The sequence below is a fragment of the Talpa europaea genome (assembly GCF_964194135.1).
Source record: "Talpa europaea genome assembly, chromosome: 4".
Classification (NCBI taxonomy): Eukaryota; Metazoa; Chordata; class Mammalia; order Eulipotyphla; family Talpidae; genus Talpa; species Talpa europaea.
In genome coordinates this window covers 46,040,286-46,064,884 of record NC_140070.1, presented here as the reverse complement: position 1 = coordinate 46,064,884, position 24,599 = coordinate 46,040,286, and the positions used below count along the sequence as shown (strand labels likewise).

Below are 24,599 nucleotides of genomic sequence, written 5' to 3'. Positions count from 1 at the left end.
ATCTTTTTTAAGAGTGATAAATGGACTAAATGGGATATTACCAGAATACACTCATGGTAAAGCCATTCCTTAGGTGTCTCAGATTACCCTTTACAGTAAATATTTAGTGTGGCTCTAGTTTATCTTCAGGAAACCAGTCCACAGGAAACAACTTTGAGTTTATGACTTTTTCCTACCAAGATACTGCATATTTGGGAAGTGTTAAAGTCTGATTTGAAAGAGCATTTGTAATTTTACATTATTAATCATTGTCGTGTTTTTAAGTATGTTTTGTATTTTCTTTTGTTTTAGGTTATTCTTACTACTTTTTAAAAATAAGCCCCTGAGGCTCCAAATTTCACTTGTCTTTCTTCTGATTTCTTACATTTTATAGAAATCTTCTTCCTATTACTCACGTCTGTATAGAAGAAGGAGAAAAGCCCATGGTGATACTGCCTTACATGAATTGGGGGAACCTTAAGTTGTTTTTACGGCAGTGCAAATTAGTAGAGGCCAATAATCCTCAGGTGAGAAGAATTTGCCCAAACAGTTATTTGCCCTTAGCTTCTGATCTTTTTGAAAGTAGGTATTAACATTCTTATATTCAAACTGTTTAAAGATTGAGAAACTAAAAAGTTATTTATAATCTGTCTATAGAGAAGATGAGATAAAGGAGCTGATGTCTGATTCCATCTTGAGACTTACTCATTGCTGATGCTAAAGTTTTTCTTTGTATATCCATTGTGTACTTATTCAGGATCACCCAAACTCTTTAACACCATCTAAGTCATTTACCTGTTAACTCTTTGAAGGCAGTTATATACAAAATCTCTCTACAAGCAATGGAAACAGACTTTACAGACTTTACATTTGGTCAGCATTGTATCAAGAACTGATAGTAACTGGAGATCTAAGCAGCAGGGATTACTTGGTTATATTTTTAATATGCTTGACTGTAAGAGTCAGCCATCTCAGAGTTTCTTGCCCTTTTGCACAAAGTTAGGAAGTATTTGGTGAGCTCCATCGTATGATGGTAGTGGTAGTAAAGCCTAATGGTTGCTTTGCTCCCTCCTGTAGTTTGTAGCCCATTAAGTTGGTTTAGGATTCATAGTAATGTACTTATACAGTTGGCAGGAGAAAATGGATTCAAAAACTGCATTGTATATGACCTAATATGTGTGGCATGCTTGGTAAATCAACAGGTTAATAAAGAAGTGGTTAGAGGCTGTGACACATCAGCGTCACCTAGGGAAAAATTTCATCCCTCAGCCCATGATACTGGCATACATTAGAGGAGCATATCAGGAAAGAGAGCTGTAGACTTGTATTAGTTTGAAAATGGTCCTTGAGATAATAATTAAAACTGCTATTTTTATAAAAGAATGAGTTGTTGGGTGATAAGTATTTGAAATATTAACTTGAGAATTCAGCATACATTGAACAGATATTTATTAAGCAACTACTTATTTTATGTGCTATGTGTTGGGTAGGTATATCTAATGGGTAAGAGGACACAGTGAGATAATTGGTAAAATGCATTATGGAATGATAAGGACTGCAGCAGATATAAGTCAGGAAGCTGTGGGAGTATATTCTTGGTTAAGAAGTAGCCTTTAGGAAGTTTAAAGTATAAATGTAAAGAAGTATTTTGGGATGGAGTAGGATTGTAGAATAAAATATGCAGTTGCCGTCATAATTTTTGTGCTAACTGCAAATATTGTCGTTTTCTGTTACCACAGGCAATTTCTCAACAAGACCTGGTACACATGGCTATCCAGATTGCCTGTGGAATGAGCTATCTGGCCAGAAGGGAAGTCATCCATAAAGACCTGGCTGCTAGGAACTGTGTGTAGGTGCCATGAGCTTGTCACTGTCTTTTGATGTTTTGGGGTCCCTGGATTTGATGTTCTCTCCAGAATCATGGAGTGAATTGTTTTCTATTTAAGAGTGATCATGATACATATTTCTTAATACTCTGATTGCATTTGATGTTCACATCTTACTTTTCAGCATTGATGACACACTTCAAGTTAAGATCACAGACAATGCCCTCTCCAGAGACTTGTTCCCCATGGACTATCACTGTCTAGGGGATAATGAAAACAGGCCCGTTCGGTGGATGGCTCTTGAAAGTCTGGTTAATAATGAGTTCTCCAGTGCTAGTGATGTGGTAAGTGCTGTGACCCCCCAGATGTCATCAGAAGGGAGAAAAGGCTATCTGTTTTAAAGTGTTTTTCTACTTTTATGTTTTGCTTAGATTTTATTTATTTATTTTTAAAGATTTATTTATTTATGCATACAAGAACTGGTGTACAGGCCAGAGGTGTGGCAGGGGTGGGGCGTGAGAGGATTCACCAGAGACAGAGTGGGGAACAGAACAGGCAGATGTAATGAACTACATACACTGTTGAGGGGAGCAGCGGGTGAGACAGGAGAGGTCTGCTGTGCCATGTGGGTTAGCTCCCTGGCCGGCCAGGAATTGAACTTGTGCTGCAGAGGCTGCAGATAGCTTCACAGTGCTGTGCTTAACTCCTTGCACCACCAGGGAGTCCCCTTGCTTTGTTTTTAAATCTAGTAACTGTTACATGGAATTTTTTTATTGACAAATTAGTGCAGTTAGTTTCTACTCAGCCAGTTTATGGAGAGAAGCGGGGACCCGAACCACAGGCCAGCACTATGTGCTCTCTCCTCTGATCCTCACATTAGCCTGATGAAGAGAGCACTGTTTATACTATGATAGGTAAAGACTATTGTCCCAATTTTAAAGGTGAAGATATTGAGCCTTAGGTTATGGTGTTTGATTATCTCTCTTTTCTTAAGTCTCAGAATGACCCGATCATAAAGACCTATTGTTTTATTTTTTCTAATGTCCTCTTCCAAGTATTGTGACCTGTGTAATTTATAATTCTCCAGATGTCACTCTCTTCCCTTTAATCAATTCCTTGGTGGTTCTTCCCACTCAAGTAGATCATACAGTTGGATCTTTTATACTGAGAGATATGTACTTTCAGAAGTCACATCTACTTGTGGGTATTTTTCAAGCATTTTTATTTGTTTTTAATTTCTGTTATTTTTTTATCTGATTTTATTTATTTATTAAGATTTATTTTATTTTTATGCATACAAAACTGGGGTATAGGCCAGAGGTGTGAGGGGTGAGAGGATTCACCAGAGACAGAGTGGGGAACAGAACAGGCAGACTGACTGAAATACACTGCTGAGGGGAGCTGCAGGCGAGTCAGGAGAGGTCTGCTGCACCATGTGGGTTGCTCCCTGGCTGGGGATCGAACTCGTGCTGCAGTGGCTGCAGTTAGGTGAGCTTCATAGGTTGCATCTTAACCCCTTTTGCTACCAGGGAGACCCTTAATCTGATTTTAAAGGTTAATTTATTTTCCTGTCTTTTGCCTGTTGCACTTTATTATTGTAGCTGATATTTAGAGACTAGGTAATACTTCTACTTAAAATGCCCCCCTTTATGATCATTCAGTGATACCTTTTAGTGTTTGTGTAAGTTCTTCTACAATAATTTACATCAGGGTTTCAACACTAAGAATCAGGCTTACTATATCTTTATCTTGTATTTTATTTATAATTTGTGGTTACTTTTTTACTTCTAAGTTTACAGATTACAGATTTACTCTTTTATGGATTACTCTTTTTAATACACTGTTTTCCTCAATATAGTTGTGTCCTGTGACTGCTGTAACAAATTACTATAACCTTGGTGACTTAAAACAACAGAGATTTATTCACTCACAGTTCAAGTCTGGAGACTAAATGTTTGGAATCAAGGTGTAGACAGAATCATGCTTCCTTTAGAGGCTTTGAGAAGGACATCTTTCTTGGCCCTTCCAGCTTCTGATGACTGTTGGCATTCCTTAGCTTGTAGCTGCATCTCTACTCCATGTTCACATCACTTCCCCTGAAAGTGTCTGTCTCTCAAAAATCCTTAAGGATTCCTATGATCATATTTAGAGCACACCTCCATTATCCAGGATAAACTCCTGCTCTTTCAGTCCTCAATTTAATCACATTCTGCTATATAAAGTCATATTTACAGGTTTTTTTTTTTTTATAAATTTTATTGTTATATTCCCCATACAATTGCAGCCCCCCCATTCTGACCCCAATCCCTCCCCTCCCGCCCCCACCCCCCTAAAAGTGTCTCTGGTTCATAGTTTTTTGTTGATTTTGATTTTCACTTTCTTATAGTTATTCATTTTCCTGGCCCCTTATTTAAGTTTTCTAGATTCCTGCTATGAGTGAGACCATCCGGTATTTTTCTTTTTCTTTTTGGCTTATTTCGCTGAGCATGATCCCTTCTAGCGCCATCCATGTTGCTGCAAATTGCATGTGTTTATCTTTTTTGAATGCTGAGTAATATTCCATGATATATATGGACCACATCTTCTTGATCCAGTCATCTATTTTTGGGCATTTGGGTTGTTTCCAAAGCTTAGCTATTGTAAACAGTGCTGCTATAAACATAGGGGTGCAGGTGTTGTTTGGAATTGATGTTTCTGTGTCCTTTGGGTAAATACCTAGGAGTGGAATTGCTGGATCCTGTGGAAGCTCTATGTTTAGTAGGTCCAGAAATCTCCACACAGCTTTCCACAGTGGTTGGACCAGTTTGCACTCCCACCAACAGTGCAGAAGAGTTCCTTTTGCTCCACACCCTCGCCAACATTTGTTGTTGCTAGTTTTTTTAATATGTGCCATTCTCACTGGTGTAAGATGGTATCTCATGGTAGTTTTGATTTGCATTTCCCTGATGACAAGTGATGTTGAACATTTTTTCATATGCCTGTTGGCCATTTGCATTTCCTCTTCAGAGAAGTTTCTTTTTACCTCTTCTGCCCATTTTTTGACTGGATTATTTTCTTTGTTGTTGTTGAGTCTCATCAGCTCTTTGCAGATTTTTGTGATCAGTCCTTTATCATTAGTGTTGGGTGCAAAAATGTTCTCCCAGTTGGTGGGGTTTCTCTTTGTTTTTGTTATTGTCTCTTTTGCTGTGCAAAAGCTCTTTAATTTGATGTAGTCCCAGCTGTTTATCTTTGCCTTCACTATCACTGCTTTGGGTGATGTGTCTGTAAAGATGTCTTTGATGTGCAAATCACGTAGTGTTTCGCCTATATTTCCTTCTATATATTTCATGGTTTCAGGTCTTATGTCTAGTTCTTTAATCCATTTTGAGTTGATTTTTGTGTATGGTGTGAGGTAGTGGTCAAGCTTCATGCTTTTGCATGTAGCGACCCAGTTTTCCCAGCACCATTTATTGAACAAACTTTCTTTGCTCCAATGCATAGTCTTTGCTCCTTTGTCAAAGATTAGTTGACCATAAATCTGTGGGTTGATTTCTGGATTTTCTATTCGATTCCATTGGTCTGTATGTCTGTTCTTGTTCCAATACCATGCAGTTTTGATGATTATGGCTTTGTAGTATAGTTTGAAGTCTGGGAGTGTGATGCCTCCATTCCCTTCTTTTTTTTTCAGGAGAGCTTTGGCTATTCGGGGTTTTTTGTGATTCCATATGAATTTCATCAATAATTGTTCTATTTCTTTGAAGAATGACATTGAAATTTTGATTGGAATAGCATTGAATCTGTATATTGCTTTTGGTAGGATGGCCATTTTAATAATGTTTATTCTTCCAATCCATGAGCAGGGGATGTCTCTCCATTTCTTTGTGTCTTCTTCTATTTCTTTTAACAGTGTTTTATAGTTTTCTTTGTATAGGTCCTTTACCTCTTTTGTTAGATTTATTCCCAAATATTTGATTTTTTTTGTTTCAATAACAAAAGGGATGGTTTTTTTGATTTCTTCTTCTTCAGATTTATTGTTTGTGTATAGGAAGGCTACTGACTTTTGCGTGTTGATTTTGTATCCTGCCACTTTACTGAACTGATTGATGAGTTGAATTAGCTTTTCTGTGGAGTTTTTGGGGTTCTCTATGTATAATATCATATCGTCTGCAAATAGTGATAGTTTGACTTCTTCTTTTCCTATTTGGATTCCTTGGATGTCTTTCTCTTGTCTTATTGCCCTGGCTAGGACTTCCAGTATTATATTGAAAAGCAGTGGTGAGAGTGGACATCCTTGTCTTGTTCCAGATCTTAATGGAATTGCTTTCAGCTTTTCACCATTGAGAATGATACTGGCTGTTGGCTTGTCATAGATGGCCTTTATGATGTTGAGGTATGTTCCTTGTATCCCAAGAATTTCAAGGGCTTTTATCAGGAATGGGTGTTGCACTTTGTCGAAAGCTTTCTCAGCATCTATTGATATTATCATATGGTTTTTGTATTTCTTTTTGTTGATGTGTTGGATAACGTTGATTGATTTTCGGATGTTAAACCATCCTTGTGTCCCTGGAATGAATCCTACTTGGTCGTGGTGAATTATCTTATGGATACATTGTTGGATTCTGATAGCTAAAATTTTGTTGAGGATTTTTGCATCAGTGTTCATTAGGGAGATTGGCCTGTAGTTTTCCTTTTTTGTGTTGTCCTTGTTCGGTTTTGGTATTAGTGTAATATTGGCTTCATAGAACGTGTTTGGTATTGTCCCTTCCTTCTCAATTTTTTGGAAGAGTTTGTGAAGGATAGGCACTAATTCGTCTCTGAATGTTTGGTAGAATTCATTTGTAAATCCATCAGGTCCTGGGCTTTTGTTTTTGGGGAGGTTTTTAATTACCATTTCAATTTCGCTAATTGTAATTGGTCTGTTTAGGTGTTCTATTTCTTCTTTATCTAGCTTTGGGTGATTGTAGAGTTGTAGGAATTTGTCCATCTTCTCTAGATTGTTAAACTTGATTCCATATAACTGTTCAGAGTAGTTACTGATTATTCTTTTGATTTCTGCTGTGTCCGTTGTGATTTCTCCTCTTTCATTGATGATCCTGTTTATTTGTGCTTTCTCCCTTTTTTCCTTTGTGAGCCTGGCTAGGGGTTTGTCTATTTTATTGATTTTTTCAAAGAACCAGCTCTTGGTTTCATTGATCTTTTGGATTGTTTTTTTAGTTTCAATTTCATTTATTTCTGCTTTGGTTTTTATTATTTCTTTTCTTCTACTGGTTTTGGGGTTTTTTTGTTGTTCTTTTTCTAGATCTTTGAGCTTCGAGATTAGGTTGTTTCTTTGCGTTCTTTCTTGTTTCTTGATGTGAGCTTCTATTGCTATATATTTTCCTCTTATTACTGCTTTTGCTGCATCCCATACATTTAGGATATTGGTGTCCTCCTTGTCGTTCAATTCAAAAAATTTTTTAATTTCTTCTTTGATCTCCTCATTAGTCCAATGGTATTCCAGTAGTGTGGTTTTTAATCTCCATGAGGTAGGAAAGTTCCTTGCCTTCTTTTTATGGTTTATTTCTAGTTTGATGCCTTCATGGTCAGAAAAGATGGTTGATATGATTTCAATCTTGGTGTATCTGTTGATGTTTGTCTTGTGCCCCAGTATGTGATCGATCCTGGAGAATGATCCGTGTGCGCTTGAGAAAAATGTGTACTCTGTTTTTTTTGGGGTTTAGTGTTCTATAGATGTCTGTTAAGCCCAATTGCTCTAGGTCCTTATTTAGAGCTTTGGTTTCTTTACTTATTTTTGTCTTGTTGATCTATCCATTGTTGATAGTGGTGTGTTGAAGTCTCCCACTACGTATGTGTTTTCTCTGATGTCTGTTTTCAGAGAGGACAACAGTTGTCTGATATATTTTGGTGCTCCTTCGTTTGGTGAGTATATGTGAATGAGTGTTATTTCTTCTTGAAGTATTGTCCCCTTGATCATAATGTAGTGACCATTGAGGTCTCTTTTTATCTTTTTGAGTTTGAAATCTGTTTTATCTGATATAAGTATAGCTGTTCCTGCTTTCTTTTTTGGTCCATTTGCTTGTAGGATTGTTTTCCATCCTTTAACTTTGAGCCTATTTTTATCTTTTGTAGCTAAATGTGTTTCCTGGAGACAGCAAAAGGTTGGGTTTTGTTTCTTAATCCAGGCTGCAACTCTGTGTCTTTTTATTGAAGAGTTTAGTCCATTTACATTTAGAGTTAATATTGATATGTTAACATCTGTATTTGCCATTGTGTTTGTCTTTCCTTTGATTTCATTTATTTATTCTTTTAATAACTTTTTTTTTTTTTTTGGCCTTCTTTCATTGTTATTCGTCCCTCTGAGGTTCTGGCTTTAGGACTCCTTGTAGTATTTTTTGGGTTTAGTTGCAATGAAATTCCAGAGTTTCTGTTTGTCTGGGAAGGTCCATATTCTTTCTTCAAAGAGGAAGGAGAGCTTTGCGGGATAGAGTATTCTTGGTTGGCATCTGTTTTCTTGGAGTCTGTTGACTATGTCCCTCCACTCTCTCCTTGCCCGTAGTGTTTCTTCGGAGAAATCTGATGTCAGCCTGATTGGTTTTCCTTTGAATGTTATCTGTTTCTTCCCTCTTGCCAGCTTCATTATTTTTTCCTTGTCCTGGATTCTTGGGAGCTTTACTATTATGTGTCTTGCTGTATTTTTCCTTTCGTCGTGGAAGTTTGGTGTTCTTCTTGCTTCTTGTATATCAATTTTCAGCTCCTTCTTCACATTTGGGAAGTTCTCTTCAATTATCTCTTTGAATATTTTCTCTGTTCCTACATCTCTCTCCTCTCCTTCTGGTATTCCTATAACTCTTATATTTCCTTTCCTCATGGAGTCAGATAGTTCCCGAAGTCTTTCTTCGTTCTTTTTCCTTCGTACTTCTCTTTCCTTTTCTGTTTTGGTTCTTTTTATTTCTGTGTCTTCAAGATTACTTATTCGTTCTTCCATTTCATCTATTCTGCTTTCATTGCTTTTCCCAGAATTCTTTAGTTCTTCCATTAATTCTTTGATCTCCTGCATTTCTTTTACTTCCCTCTTTAGGGACTCAATTTCTTTCTTCTGACCATTGTTTTCCCTCTCTAGGGACTCAATTGCATTCTTCTGATCGTTGATTATTTTTCCCTTATCATTGTTTTCCTTTATGACTTCTGTCAGTTTTTTAATCACGGCAATTTTAAATTCTCTTTCTGGAAGGCTCAGAAATTCTTCCAAGTTATTGTCGTTGCAATCTGGGGGCTGGTTTTCTTTTTGTGGTGTGCTTTTTCTCTGGAGAGTTGCTAGGTTGCGTGTGGTTCTTCTCCTCCCTACTGTCTGTTTTCTAATTTGCCATATGCGTTGGGACACTGTGTTGTTGGGACTGGCCGGCATCTTGGGTGGGCTTCTCTGTTCCCCTCTGGTTCCTCCAGGAGTCATCTGTCAGTTTCAAGCAGTCTTTACTGGAGAAAGGTCCCTGTTCTAAAATGCCGATGTGGGGACACACTCCCCTGTGCGCCTGGTCTGCCCCGGCGGTGGGTTCCTGCTCCCCTCTGGGCTTGGACTGCAGGCCAGAGGGGGTCTGGCGTGGGCGAACTTCCCCCGCTCACCTCTGGCTCCTGAGGAAGCCTTCTGCAGGTAGTCTTTACTGAAGAAATGTCCCTGTTCTAAAATGGTGATGTGGGACACACTCCCTGCGCTTCTGGTCTCAGGCACACTCTTCTGCGCGCCTGGTCTGCCGGCTGTGGGTGCTCGCTCTCCCTGTGGTCTCAGACTACTGGTCGGAAGGGGCCTGGTGTGGGCTAACTCCCCAGCTGGCCACTAGCTCCTTCAGGAGCCTCTGCTGGCTTCAAGTCGCTAGGTGGCACCAGAGATCTCTCCTAGAGCCCTTGGGGAGCTGATTTTCCACCCCGTGGGACAGGGAGCAGAGCGGGGATGGTAGGGTACACCTCAGCGGCTTTGGGGTGCTGTGTCTGCCTTGTGCTCCACCATCGTGGGGAACCCACGCCCCTAATTTCGTGCCCCAGGTCTCAGTTCCAAAGCCCTCAGTTCCAGGACGCGGGCTGTAGCCCAGATCAGTGGCGCGGGAATGGCGCCTTTTGAATCCCGCTTCCCTACCTGGGCGCCTTGTTCCTGCTCACTCAGGGAGGGCCTCCGCGGTCTCCCCGCAAGCCTAGGTCGCAGGCGCGGGGACCTGGGCAGCTGCGATCTGATCCGGATCCGCGTCTGCTTTTTCAGCGCGCTGCTTTCCGCGCAAGCTTACCGGGAGGCCGGGGCTGTGTGCTGGTGCTGGTCTCCTCCTGGGGGGCGGGGCTCTCTTTAATGGTGCCTGGAGCTCACCTCCGCGGCGGATCCTGCAGGGTTCTCCACAGCTCCCGTTCACGGGGTGTGGTGGCTGAAATAGTTCCTTTCCACTCACATTCCCACTTGCTGCGTCCGTTTTTCTTGTTGGCCGTTTTGGTTTGTTGTTTCCCTCCTCTCTGCTGGTCGGAGAGTGCTGACTTTGTGGGCGGGGGAGGGGAGCAGGGTTCTGCGCTTCCCTCCCTTCTGGTCCTCTTTTATGGCAACTTTCTTCTTTGGGCAGTTTGCTGGAGTCGTCCGTTTATCTTCCGTGTCCCAGTTCTCACTGGGACCTGCCACTTTTCCTCCCTATTAACTTTTTTTAATGGGAGATCTTACTCGCAGCGTCTCCTCGCCGCCATGTTGCTCCGCCCTCAATTTACCTTTGTTTCATATTTACAGGTTTTAGAGACTAGAATGCGGACATACTATACTCATTATACTCAGTAACTGGAATTGTCTAAGATTTCCTTACTGAAAAACTGAAATTCAAACTTGAGTGAGAATGATTTGATAATGATTATAATGTAATCTACTAATTGATTTTTTTCTTTTTTCAGAAGCTAATTAGCTACCTGATATGTTATTCTTTTTACATACCAAGTGTCTTGATAAAATGTGCTTGCTTGTTGTTAATAAACAATTTACTTACATGATTGTTTTGACTTTTTCCCTGGGAATTAAGATCTTTAATTGTGCATCTCTTCAAAATACTTTAAAATTAATTACTCTGAAAAAAGACTTACCTGACACTTGGTATAGATGAGCAGAATAAATGTGAACGATGATGAGAGGGATGTTATATCAGCTCCAAGGAGCGGGTACAGATAACAGTAGGCAGAAACTTGCTTTATATTGCCACAGCCTTTTCCAACCAGAGGCATTGGGTAGTGGATAGGTTCGGTATGAGAAATGTATCCAGATTCTTAGATAACAAATCCTGTGGAATCAGCTTATATAGCCACAGGAAATAGGTCAAATCTGGTTTTTTTGAACTTTGACAATATTATAAAATTCTCTCTAACATTAATGTCTGAAAGTGAAAATTATAAATCAAGCAATGCAAATACTCCAAGCAATGTATTAATGTTTTAACAGTTCTGTAAAAACAATTTGGGCTCGTTTGGGGGAAGAGGGGTGCTTTTTTATGTTTTTTATTTTTCTCAAATCTTTAAAAAATCACCATGAACTTACTGTTGAGCAACTTAACAGGAAAACTAAAAATAATAATCACTTTTAGTCTGTTTTGGCATAAACTTACTTAAAATAAACTTACTTTAGAATGAGATGGTGGGAATACCCATTGATTTACATTTAGCATGGTTCGTTAACTCCTGAAATGTTCAGGTTTTTCTTTTTTATATTCTTATTAGTTCACTTCCTTCAAATATGTATTTTTATTCCCTAAACATCTTTTGCCTTGGAAAATTGAGATTAAAGGAATAGGAAGAACACCCTTATGTATGACTGTGATGTGGCTATTAGTGTAAAAGTTCTGCCTTTCAGCTTTTGGTGACTGAATCTTTTTTGAATTCTTACATTAAAGCACAAATATTAAAGATTGCTTTTAACATTTGTATTAAAAAATGTGTATCCATAATTATTAATTTTTATTCCCATTTTTCCTGTATGGATGGAATTGGGGGTTTTAAAAGCTACATTTTTTTCTACTTGGTGTTGATAAAATTTATGCAGAATCAAAGAAATGAAGCAAATATACCCTATTCCCAATAGTCTCTACATATGTAAAATGTACATTTTATGTACAAATGTAGCACCTAACAACTGTTACTACTGCCATGAGGGGAAATGCTCTTTGTCCTTTAAACAAAACCCTTAACGTTTCTGTATTTCCTTTCAGATAAGAGTTTTATGTGCTTGGGCCTCCCCTGGTGGCGCAGCGGTTGAGCGCTGGGCTGCGAGGCTGCCCGCAGCCTCTGTAGCGCCGGTTCGTTCCCCGGCCACCGGTGAGGGTCCCACCAAAAAAAAAAAAAAGGGTTTTATATGCTTTGTTTGGAAATACATTAGTGTTTTTTTTTTTAAAAAAAAAAATATATATATATATATATATATATTTATATTGCAATCCCTGGGTGAATTTTTCACAATTTTTAGTGGAAGGAGTTACTATTTCAGTATGTCAGGAGTCTTAAGATGTTTAGATCAGTTTTTAACTGTTGAACATAGGAAATATGCACAACCAGATCTGACTAGTCATAAATCTCTAGTATTATTATAAGATATGACATCATCATAGGCATTCTTAGGATTTTCGGGATATTGTTTTTATCCTGTTTTCATCAGATGTAGATACTACCATAGATTTTTTTGTGTGACTTTCTTTTCCTTTAGTTATCTTGATATGTATCTTTGATTTATGTAGTTAATTATAACAGCTAACATAATGCTGCTGTTAAGAAACTACTTTCTGAAAGACTAAATGCAATCAGGAATACACAGTTGAAAGTTTCATTCTTAATGATTTTCTTTACATTGTGTTTAAGAAAGCATTTTCTTGGGAAAAACAAGTCAAGGAAATAATTGCCAAGCTAATCTTATCAGTGTAGTTTATGGCTCTGAAGAGATCCTTTAAGGTATTTGAATAGTTTTTAAGGTGCAGAGCAATTAAAATTTGTTTCTTGCGCTTTTATACTACTTTATGAACATTAAAGATTACCTCAAAAAAGGAGGGAAATCTGTGAAGTTATCCAGGTATTACCTGTGCAGCAGTGGGAGTTTTTTGTTTTTGTGTTGTTTGTTTATTTTGTTTTGTTTTTAGAAAGAGAAAAAAAAATTACTTACATATGTATGGGGAATCTGCATGGCTATAAATTCTAACATCATTGAGGCAAAATAACAGTATTGTCTTAAACTAAGAAATGAGTGGCCTGGGGCTTTAGGACAGAGGAAAGGTAATCACAAGATGAGGAGAGGGTAACTCCCTCGTATTAGGAAGACTAGATACACTATATGAGTAGTTCTTATTACCCCTGTTTATCCACTGCAATGGAAAGCCATTGCTATGACCTGAGTAGATGTGACCAGGAAAAACTTAGATTCATAATATGTCCATAAAGAGTGGTCTGCTGAACTACCTTGTATCAAAAAGAAAGTTATAGTTAATCAGGAAATGTTTATTTTTTCAAAAGTACAGAAAATTTTTTTTGGGCCTCCCTGGTGGCGCAGGGGGTTGGGATGCAACCTATGAGGCTGTCCACAGCCTCTGCAGCGCAAGTTTGATCCCGGCCAGCCAGGGAGCTGCTCACATGGTGCAGCAGACCTCTCCTGACTCGTCCTCTGCTCCCCTCAGCAAGCTACTTCGGTCAGTCTGCCTGCTCTGTTCCCCACTCTGTCTCTGGTGAATCCTCTCACTCCCCACAACTCTGGCCTATACCCCAGCTCTTGTATGCATAAATAAATAAATCTTTAAAAAAAATAAAGTACTTTCCTTGGTGCTCCTCCTTGGTGGAGCAAGGGGTTAAGCACCGCACTATGAAGCAATCCACAGCCTCTGCAGCACGAGTTTGATCCCCAGCCAGCCAGGGAGAAACCTACACGGTGAGGCAGACCTCTCCTGTCTCTCTTGTTGCTCCACTCAGCAGTGTATTTCAGTACATCTGCCTGTTCTGTTCCCCGCTCTGTCTCTGGTGGATCCTCTCAGCCCCTGCATCTCTGGCCTGTACCCCAGCTCTTCTATGCATAAATAAATAACTTTTAAAAAAAAGTACAGAAACTTTTTTATTAAATCCTTCATAACTTTAGAATTCACAATTTTTTTCTATTAGGGTTACAGATTTTATAAATTAACAGTCATCACTGACCTAAAGTTACATTCAGAGAAATTGATATAAAGACATTAAGAAAAAGCTAGAGAGGTGAAAGGATCCACTTATACATTAGTTTAGGAAATGAAGATTTAAAGTTGAATAGTCTCAATAGTTCCTCGGAATGAGGAAAAATGGGTTTACTTTGGGAACAGTTAATTTATTTTCAGAAGTGACCACTTGCTGTCTTCTGACCAAGTTGTTAACTTTAATGTATGTTCTGTATTTGGCTTTCCCTCAGAATGGATATTTTCCTCAAAAGACCTGCGGCCATCTTTTTCCTTTCCTTCCTAGTCATATCCTTATCCTGTTTAACATTTCTATCAGAAAACTCCATCATAACTGATGGAGTAATGTCTAAGCAACTGGTACAGTGAAGGAAAGTGCTATAAATAGTAGGTACTTATGATGGCCTAGTGGGCATCTGATATTGAGTCTTCCCTCTTAATTAATTACAGATTCTAGGACAGATTCACAGTAGAAGTGATCTTTTTTTCAGCCATGTCTGACACTCTGTGCCCAAAGATTGCTGATTTTTGAAGTTTGAGTTAGCAATACAGACTAAATTTAAATTTGATACCTCATGTAATCAGCGCATTTTATATATAGTCATCGTATATCTCAGTACATCTGCTCAGCTGGAATTAGAATACTTACCACAGTGATAAATCTGGAGGAGAATTAAGATTTTTAGGTAATAGTTAACATTGACTAGGAAATTATTAAAGGGACCCTTTAAAGGCCACTTGTATAATTTTATTAATTGGCTCTTAATATTTAAGTTGTAAGGCCTTACAAAAGTAACATAATCCTATAGATGTATAGTTCAGTCGTAGTTATTAAAAGGGCCTAGAAAATACGTATCTGAAAAGTTAAAATTCATAGAATAATAAACATTTTAAGAATTGGATATTTAAGAAGGGGTATCTACTAATAAAGCCTGTACCTTGTACATGGTATAGTGTTAGCTTCACAAGAAAACTTATGAAAACTGGTTATTGCTAGAAAATTGAATAAACTCAAGCTTATATAGCCAGGAATATCCCTTTACAATATTTTGATCTTAAGAGTGAACTCTTAAATGAAGTTGATAAAGAGAAATCCAGACTCCTTCCCCTAGACTTCAGAACTTCTGTTCATCACTTTACCTTTCCTTTTCAACTTCATATTTTCTACTGTATGCTTGCTTATATTCATTACAGTCAATCTGAAATTCCAATTACGTCCACACATTCTAGGTCCTTTAATAATTTTTGATGATCTTTTTATCTCCAGATAATTATATCTATATGCCTTATATTTTTATGCGTAATTCATTTTTCACAGAATGGGTGATGGAAACTCTGCCTTTTGCTTAGCAGGTATTTCATAGTTACTGGATTGATGTTGATGTACATATACATACATTTTGGGTCATTTATTTTAAGAACATTCTTAGCCAGCAGTGTTAATGTTATCCTTGGAGAGCTGTGTACTTGACTATAAAAGAATCCTGAATAGCCTCAAACTGTTCTCTTCTATTTCCATGCTGAATCCTCGCACTTCTTCTAGTCTCACTCCCACAGACTTCATTTCAGAGATCCCATCTGTTCTTGTGACGACAGTTGTTATAATTATGAATAAATGACTCATTAATTAACCTTTGTGGTCTGAGGCCTCTCTTAACTGTTAAATATAATGTGTAATTGTCTACTGCTTTTCTGTCCAGGGCCTGTGTTTCTGAAAACTTCAGTGTAGTCTTCATTCCATACTTTTTTCAGTTCTACTGTGCAAAATAAATGTTAAGTGAATATGCAGTACAATTGAGGACAGCAGATAGAATATCTGGTTTTGGGGGAAAACATTATTGAGTTTATAGGAAGCATGTTGAGTACATATACTAATGGGTGAGATGTGTGGAAGCATAATATTAGAAATTGGACATCAACTTCTTAAAAGTGTTGATTGAATAAACAGAGTGTTTGATCCCAGAAGTAGTGAATATGTAGAGAAAAGAAAGTCAAAGGATGAATACAGGGGATGTTTATTTTTAGTGAGAAAAGAAAGATGAACAAAGGAATAAAACAGAAAGGTAAGAAGAAAATCCAGAGAATTCTGTCTTAGAAGCCAAGAAAAGAAATAATTTAAAGAGGTTGTAGTCTATATCTGTGGTGGTCAGAAAGGATCAGGAGAACTTTTGAATAAGCAAAAAAATCATTAAAGTGAGATGTGACTGTCAAGGACTCTGTAGTAGGTGAGAAAATGCGGGCAATAAATAGATTACACTTTGAAGAAATTTAGCTATGAAGAGGAATGAAATGATCATAGCCTGATGGAATAGCAAGATCGAGAGTCTCTATTTTCTTATATTTTTATTTTTGCTTTATTTATTTGTTTGGTTTGGTTTTTAGACCAAGCTTGTTTTGCTATTTGAAAATCAAAAGTGACATTTACTGTATTAACATACTAATAAAGAAAAAATATGTGATCATCTAAAGAGATGCAGAAAAATTATTAGGAAAAAATCCAGATTCCTCCTAACAAAAATTCTTAGCAGTCTAGGAATAGGAAAGAACTTCTCCAATCTGTAAAGGACATCTTAAAAAAAAAAAAAGAACAACCACCTATAGATAACACATTTAATGCTGAAAGACTGAACTTTTCTAATAACAGGAACAAGACTAGGGAACCCATCCATTTCTTCTCATCAGTGCTGTATTTGAGGTTCTAGCCAATGCACTAAGCCAAGAAAAGGAAATTGCAAGAAAAAATATAATAAATAAAAATAAAATTTTACTGTTATGACATGACCACCTGTGAAGAAAAGCCAGTGTGATACACAGAGTAGCTAGTGGAACTAAACCATGAATTTAGAAAGAAGACACCAGATCAATGTAAAACACTAATAATAAAAAATTAGAAATTACATTTTAAAAAATCAGAAGACATGAAATTATTTGGCATAAATCTGACAAAATGTAGAAGACCTATACAATGAAAACTATAGAACATTTTTTTTAAAGATTTCTTTATTTATGCATACAAGAGCTGGGGTACAGGCCAGAGATGCTGGGGGTGAGAGGATTCACCAGAGACAGAGTGGGGAACAGAACAGGCAGACTGACTGAAATACACTGCTGAGGGGAGCAGCGGGTGAGATAGAAGAGGTCTGCCTTGCCATGTGGGTTGCTTCCTGGCATGCCGGGGATTGAACTCATGCTGCAGAGGCTGCGGACTGCTTTATAGTGTGGTGCTTAACCCCTTGCACCAGCAAGGAGGTCCCTATAGAACATTCTTTAGAGAAATTAAAGACCTGTACAAATGCAGAGGTATACCTTGTTCAGAATACTCATATTAAGATGTTCTTTTCCAAGTTAATACATAGATTCAGCATAGTTTTAATGAAAATCTTTGTAGGCTTTTGATTTATTTATTTATTTTTTTTTTGGTAGAAACAGATTGCCTCTAAAACTCACATGGAAATACAAAGGACCTACAGAATGGCAAAAACAGCTTTGGCAAACGGTAGATTTCTAGTACAAACAGAAACGTCTAGCCATAGAACACCTGATTGTGCTTTTACTGTGGTCCAGTGAGATCATTTTGAATGGACACAGTTCTTTATTCATCAACATACATTATACTATGCTCAACATTGCAGTATAAATTCCTGAATTAACAGTGGAAATAACCTTAATTGACCCACCATTAGTTATTATTACACTAAAAAGTAAAAATATATATATACTTTTTTGACAAGTCACATCACTGTGTGTTGTTAGTGAAAAAAAAGTGTTTTATATCCTTTATATTAAGATGCTATAAAATATTGGACTGTCAGAAAAGTCATGACCTTTTTTTCATGCTTTCTTTGCAAAAATGCATATGACTTTTCTGACAACTCAGTAGCATGAGTTGGGAGACGGAGAATAAGATGAATAGAAGAACATCATTATTCTGTAAAGGTTCTTTAATTGAACTTAGCAGCAACCTTTCATGAAACTGGGGAAAAAACCTTGACCTTTTCATTGCCCCCTTTCCAAAGATGTCAAACAAAAGGTAATTATAGAATAAGTCAGTCTATTTTACATGGTTCAGTTATCAGAAAACTTTAGAGAGCAAATTTTCCATAAATCATCCTGGTGTTATTTGGTCTTGCATTTTTTTTAATGTGGGTAAGCTAATGTGTAATTAATCACTTTTGTTGACTTTGAAGGAAATGAAGCTATAGTGGACCCTTTGACCTTTTTTGATGTCTATTAGTGTTACAACATGTAATATGAGAATCTTAAATGCTTAAGCAATAATATAGACAAATGATGTGAAATAAGTAATTCAAGTCTGTTTATACATGTAGTTGTTATGGTATCTGATGATACTGCTGGTCTCAGATACCACCAATATTTCTCTGAAAGTTTTATAGTCAGTTGTTAGAATGTAGATCCTCTTGTTGCCAATTCCCATTGTTTCTTCTTCCAAAATCAACTTTGGGTTGATTGTTCCTTCTCCACAACTGTTGCCACAACCATTGAATTGTAGCAGACCTAGCTGGGTCATATGGTGAAGAAGGACTGTGAAACCCTACCGACACATTTCCCCTCTTGGGCTCTGTTCCTTCTGTAAGTGAACTAAACTACCTTCCCTTTAGAAGTTGAGCACTATTTTAAAAATAAAGCATTACATTTACTAATGACTGTCATTATTAAGTTCAAATAGAAATAGATTTTAAGTTGGAGGTAAGATAAAAAATTTGACTTATTAATTTGATATCATTTTTCCATTTTTAAGCGGAATAGAACATTTTTCTTAATCTAGAAGGTTCAGTGGGCTCTGTCCCTGGAAATTTTAGACTGTGTATATCTAATCTAATCCAATCTAATCTAATTTATTTTTTTTCCTGCTCTTCCCCTCCTCCCAAAGCTCAGATCTTTTTTTTTTGTAATTTTATTTTTATATTCCCCATACAATTGCAACCTCCTTATTTTGACCCCAACCCTCCTTTCCCCACCCCCCACCCCCAGTGTGTGTCTCTGGTTCATAGTTGTTTGTTGATTTTTTTTCTTTCTTATAGCTATTCTTTTTCCTGGTCCCTTATTTAGGTTTTCTAGATTCCTGCTATGAGTGACACCATCCGGTTTTTTTCTTTTTCTTTCTGGCTTATTTCGCTGAGTATGATCCCTTCCAGCGCCATCCATGTTGCTGCAAACTGCATGTGTTTATCTTTTTTGTTGCCAAAGCTCAGATCTTAAGAGTGAGCATTGCTCTACCCTAATGGCCACTATTAATGAAAAAGATACAAAGTTCCAGAAAATTGAACTCTCTGGTTTCAGTAATGCTGTCCTTAAAATGAGTTGTAAAATGTTCGCCTCTGTTTTCTGCTCGCTTGTATGTTGAATAGTGCCCCTTCCCCTCAAATACAGGTTGAAGTTCTAAATCCATTACCTCAGAATTTGACCTTATTTGGAAATAGGGTCATTGCAGATATAATGTTAAGAGGAAGTAATACTTCCTCTTAACTATGGTGGATTTTTTTTTTTTATATATAGAGGCATGTTTTATTTATTTATTTGTTTGTTTGTTTTGTTTATACAAGCACTGGGTATAGTCAGAAGCACAGGAGGGTGAGAGAATTCACCAGAGCCAGAGCGGGGAGCAGAGCAGGCAGAAGGACCGAAGTACAGTGCTGAGGGGAGCAGCGGACATGGCAGGAGAGGTCTGCGCGCCATGTGGGACCCTCCTCCAGTGGCCGGGGAGCAGCCGGGGATCGAACTGGCGCCGCAGAGACCGCGGGCAGCTTCGCAACCCAGCGCTCAACCGCTGCGCCATTGGGGAGGCCCACTATGGTGGATCTCAATTCAACTTGACGGTAGCTTGATAAAGACACAGACACGTAAGGGGATAATGCCTGTGCAAACAGAAGCAGAGACAAGTTCTACAGTTGCAAATGAAGGAATACTACAAATTGTCAGCAAACTATCAGAAAGTACAAAAAGGCAAGGACGGTTTCTCTCCTGTATATTTCAGAGGGAACTAGCCTTGCTCACACCTTGATTTAGAATTCTAGACTCCTGAACTGTAAGACAATAAATATTGTTGTGTAAGTCACCTCATTTGTGAGACATTCTTAGTAAACGAATACAGATTTGTGTTGTTTCTTTCTTTCAAGTTTGATAGAATTCATCCAGTTTTCTTTGTGGAAAGATTTTAATCTAGGCTTTACATGCCAGTAGTTCTGAGGTTGAAAAACCTCTTCTAAGGTTTACAGTGTGCACCTTTTACTTTCAAATAATATTTTGTCACTTCATGTTTAACATAAACAGTTTATAATATATTTCCACTCTCCCCATTCCATCCTTTATGTGGACATACTTTTGACTTCTGTTTGTACTATGAATACCATTATTGTTGTTGCTTTTGCTTTAAACACTTGATTAAGAAAATTCTAAAATGAGGAAAAAAATAGTTGTTAATCGTATTTTCAGTACCCATATTTTTTGTATGAATCCAGATTTCCACCTGTTGTTTTCCCTTTCCACAAGAACTATTTTCATATGTTTTACAGTGAAGGTCTGCCAGTGACATCTTCTGTCAGCTTTTGTTGAAAAACTCTGTATTTTGTCTTTGGTTTGGTATAGAGTTGACCATTGACAAATTTTAAAATGTTCTAAAAGGCACTATTCCATTTTTAATTTGCACTAATACAAGACTTTAAAAAATCTGTATGTTTTAAGGAGTATTTTTGGATTTTATTATTGAAAACAGTTTTGGGGTTTTTTTTGACTAGTGTTTTTCCATTTTTTTCTTCACTTGTTAAAAAAATTTTGGAGCTTCTCTAAATCTCAGTTTCTTACTCTGTAAAATTGAACTACCTATGATTCTCACAGGTTTGATGTGAAAAATAAATAAAGGAGGCAGAATACCTAGAACTTGTAGGGACACATAAACATGATACAGGGTACATGGGAATCTCCTCATCCAGCTTCAGCTGTTCTGACTTCAGGGTGCACTCACGTGAGCAGATCAGTGGGAGTCCCTGCTCCGAGTTCTTCCCAGCCACTGGTGGCAGCTCTCTATACACATTGCCTGCCCTCCCCTCACTCCCTGGGCCAGACTTGGTCAAAATGTGGAGTCCCCGGGGGGACCATTGATGTGCATTATTGACACTGCTTATGATTTCTGCTCCTACCAATAGTTCACATACTGATTTTTAAAAAATCTGATCTTATACTTAAGCAATTTTGGAAGGTATTTTTTTAGGATATTTGCACCTTTAAATTATTTGAACATAGTAAAAATCCATGACATTATATATTATTTAATTTGCATATTTCATTTATTCAGGATGCTCTTCCTTCCAATTAGGCTAAAGTTATTTTCATTTTCCACATCACAGTAACACAGGCTAACTGTAATATTTAAAGTAACAAATTTTCATACCAAGAAAATCTTAAAACATAATTAACAGTTTGGATGGTAAGGTTTGTAATCAATAGTAAAAACATTTCTTTCCATTGAATCTAATTACCTTAGAGTATTCAGTAATGATAAGCACATTAAAGAATGCATTAATTAATAATTAATGTTCTTTTCTGTCTCAGCAAGAGGAACTGACTGAGTTTGGTAGACTTGTTTAGATACCTAATGTTTTGCTTTCCTTAGAAGTTGGTTCATCTGCTGTTTGGGGTCCATACCTGGCCACAGGCAGCAGCACTCTGACATCTCTTTTAAATGTCTCCTCGTGTTGCTTTTCTCAGTGGGCCTTTGGAGTGACGCTGTGGGAGCTCATGACTCTGGGCCAAACACCCTATGTGGACATCGACCCCTTTGAGATGGCTGCATACCTGAAAGATGGTTACCGAATAGCCCAGCCAATCAATTGTCCTGATGAGTTGTAAGTTTTCCTGAGCTTGATGACATGGGTTCATTCCATTTACGGTAATGGAATAAAAGAAAAATAGCAGGTGTCCATATTCATACAGAGACTTCACTTTTGAGAATAATGATTCTTTGGATTTGAATTAGAGTCTTGCAGAGAACCACAGTCAACCAGACTTATTCACTCTTTAATGAATTTGACAGTAGGACTTTTTGCAGCTGCTGTTGTAGTATTTAATCTAATCCAAGAGACTAATGTACATGGTGAAAAAACTCTGAATACTATGTCAGTTATTCAAAGTATTGTGAGGACCTGACTTTTATTTATACAGCCTTAAGGACACTCGTTGTTATAAAAAGCCTTTCTCATTGCGATCTTGCCTGATACCAGTTAGAATCAATTGGGATATAAGATGTTCTGAGCTAGTGAGCAAGATAGTTCCTGTTTCCTACTTTGTCACATGGCTAACCTTTCTATTTAATGGGCTGTGCAGGAAGCTCTTCGGGGTTGTTTGCATACACAGATGATTGTGGTGTCAGTTCTGTAATCCACTGACGATTTCTACGCTCTAGTGAGGTGGTGGCTTTTGCACTGATTTTATTGTAGATCCAGGGTTCTTAGAACTTAAAGCTTCACCTTCTCTTAGAATTTAAGTGTAGAATAACACAGGTTATTATTTTGGGTATCTGTATGAAATCTTGGTATTTGCTGATAGATTTTTATATCCTCTCATGAGGAATTGAAATCCTCACAAAAAATCTTGGTAACTTCTCTTAGTTTCTTTTTATTTTAGAACTGCCTGCAGATCGCATTAATACTATTAATAATATTAATAGTATTAATTGATTTTCAGTGTGTTATCCCCCCATGCACACATTTAGACAAAAAACTGGCATGAAATAGACTAAAAGTTTAGGAGTACTGTATTATCACTAGCCAACTTTTCCATTTTTGTCATCTGCAGATTTGCTGTAATGGCTTGTTGCTGGGCCTTAGATCCAGAGGAGAGACCCAAGTTCCAGCAGCTGGTACAGTGTCTCACAGAGTTCCATGCAGCCCTGGGGGCTTATGTCTGACTCTACTCTCATAGTCCTGCAGCATCAGGAGGAAGGTGCCTGCCCGGGCTCACTTGGAGCCAGTCACCATTGCTTCGTGCGCCATGCAAAGCCAGCAGAAGCACATTTGTCTTCCAGAACACTGTGCCTTAGGAATGCTTTAGAATCTGAACTTTTAAAAACAGACTTAATGTGGAATATTTTCTAGATATCACTTTTATTAGGTTGAACTGAAAAGTTTTTGTAAATTTTTTGGCCAAAAAATTTTTCAAACATAGTTACTTTGGACTAGGGGTACATTTTACAAAATAAATTAACAGTTTTTTAAATCGTTTAAACAAATATTTTGAATAGCTATCTTAGTGCCAACTGCTTTTTATTTTTTGATTTCATCAAGGTAATGTAGGTGATTCACCTTTAAAGTCTTTTTTTTTTTTTAACATTTATCACTAGTTTTGGGGAATGGTTTGTCTTCAAAGATGCAGTAATTTTCTTAAGGAAAGAAAACAGCATAAAAAGATGTTTGGCTTGCCTTACAAGAAAAGGCTGAATTTAGAGGAAGAAAACTTAAAGAAAAATTAGAGAACAAAACGGAAACTAAAAGAAACTTAATTAGAAACAAACTGCCCTTTCATGGAACATTGTTTTTTAACTTTTTTAATGTAAAGGAGTTCTGCTTTCTTATTTTAGGGGAAGAGGAGCTGAGTTCATTGAAACATCTTAAATTTGTCAGAAATTAGCTTTTCCATGAACCAGAAGCAGGCTTGGGGCAGGTCAGTAGTAAACAATGTGGTTCTATTTATTTTTACTCTCTGGAGAAGGAGATAATACAATTCCAGAAAGTGAAATCATGTTTCTAAGGTTAAGAAACCCTTGTATTGCACCTAGAATAGTGCTATGCACAGAGTGGGTGCTTGAGTTATTGTGGGTAAAACAAAATGTAAACTGGTAAATTTTGTGCATATCTTCAAGGCTGGCGTAAATATGAATTTTTTTTTAAAACACTTGAAAAATTAAAGGATTTGTTTTATATTATGTCCATATTGAAAATATTGTTCATAAGGATTTGTTGGTTGTGTCTGGTAAACCTCTGAACATGCAACAGCAAGATCTCCATGTTTTATCCCATCTGTGTTTCACTCAGGCTTCTAAGCCATAACACAATTGCTGCTGATTCTGCTCAGTGTTCAGTTTCTAATAAACAGTTGGGAATATTATTATAAGGAAGTACTACGACACTGAGACTTGTCTCCAGACCATTAAACTAGGGGTCTGCATGTATTCATGCTTGGTGTTAGTTAGCCTCAGGCAGAGTTGAATGGGCCCCCTGCATAACTCGACCTGCAGCTCCCCTCCTCACAGTTATATAAGGGAGACTGTGTAGCAGTTGGAGGCTTTTATTATTTTTAAAGAAGCTTTATAAATCAGCAGCACATCTGGAAAAACAACTGACATAGTAAATGCTGTGCCACTGGCAGGCCATGAGCCTGATTTTCCTGTATACCATTGGTTGAGCATTTGTTCTTTACGTTTATGAAACACTCAGCTCTCTGAACGGCCAGGTTTTTGAAAGCTCTTTGAATTGTTTTGTCAGTTAAAGATATTTTGTCAATAGTCTGCATTCTTTTTGCCTTTTTTTTTTTTAACAGATTTATTTATTTATTTATACAAGCACTGGGTACAGTCAGAAGTGCGGGAGGGTGAGAGAATTCACCAGAGCCAGAGCGGGGA

At 37.5% G+C, this 24,599-nt stretch overlaps 1 protein-coding gene across 1 annotated transcript in view; it reads left to right on the top strand.

Annotated features, from left to right (window-relative positions):
• The window catches only part of RYK (receptor like tyrosine kinase), a gene marked incomplete at both ends in the record, with an annotated part of 89,646 nt that extends 66,757 nt beyond the window's left edge, over window positions 1-22,889 (top strand). The window contains 5 exons of the mRNA XM_084232434.1: window positions 374-506; window positions 1,719-1,828; window positions 1,990-2,149; window positions 21,692-21,828; window positions 22,778-22,889. Of these exons, the coding sequence (XP_084088560.1) occupies window positions 374-506; window positions 1,719-1,828; window positions 1,990-2,149; window positions 21,692-21,828; window positions 22,778-22,889 (652 nt within the window). The remainder of the gene's footprint in view (window positions 1-373; window positions 507-1,718; window positions 1,829-1,989; window positions 2,150-21,691; window positions 21,829-22,777) is intronic.
• Between the last annotated feature and the right edge of the window lie 1,710 nt (window positions 22,890-24,599).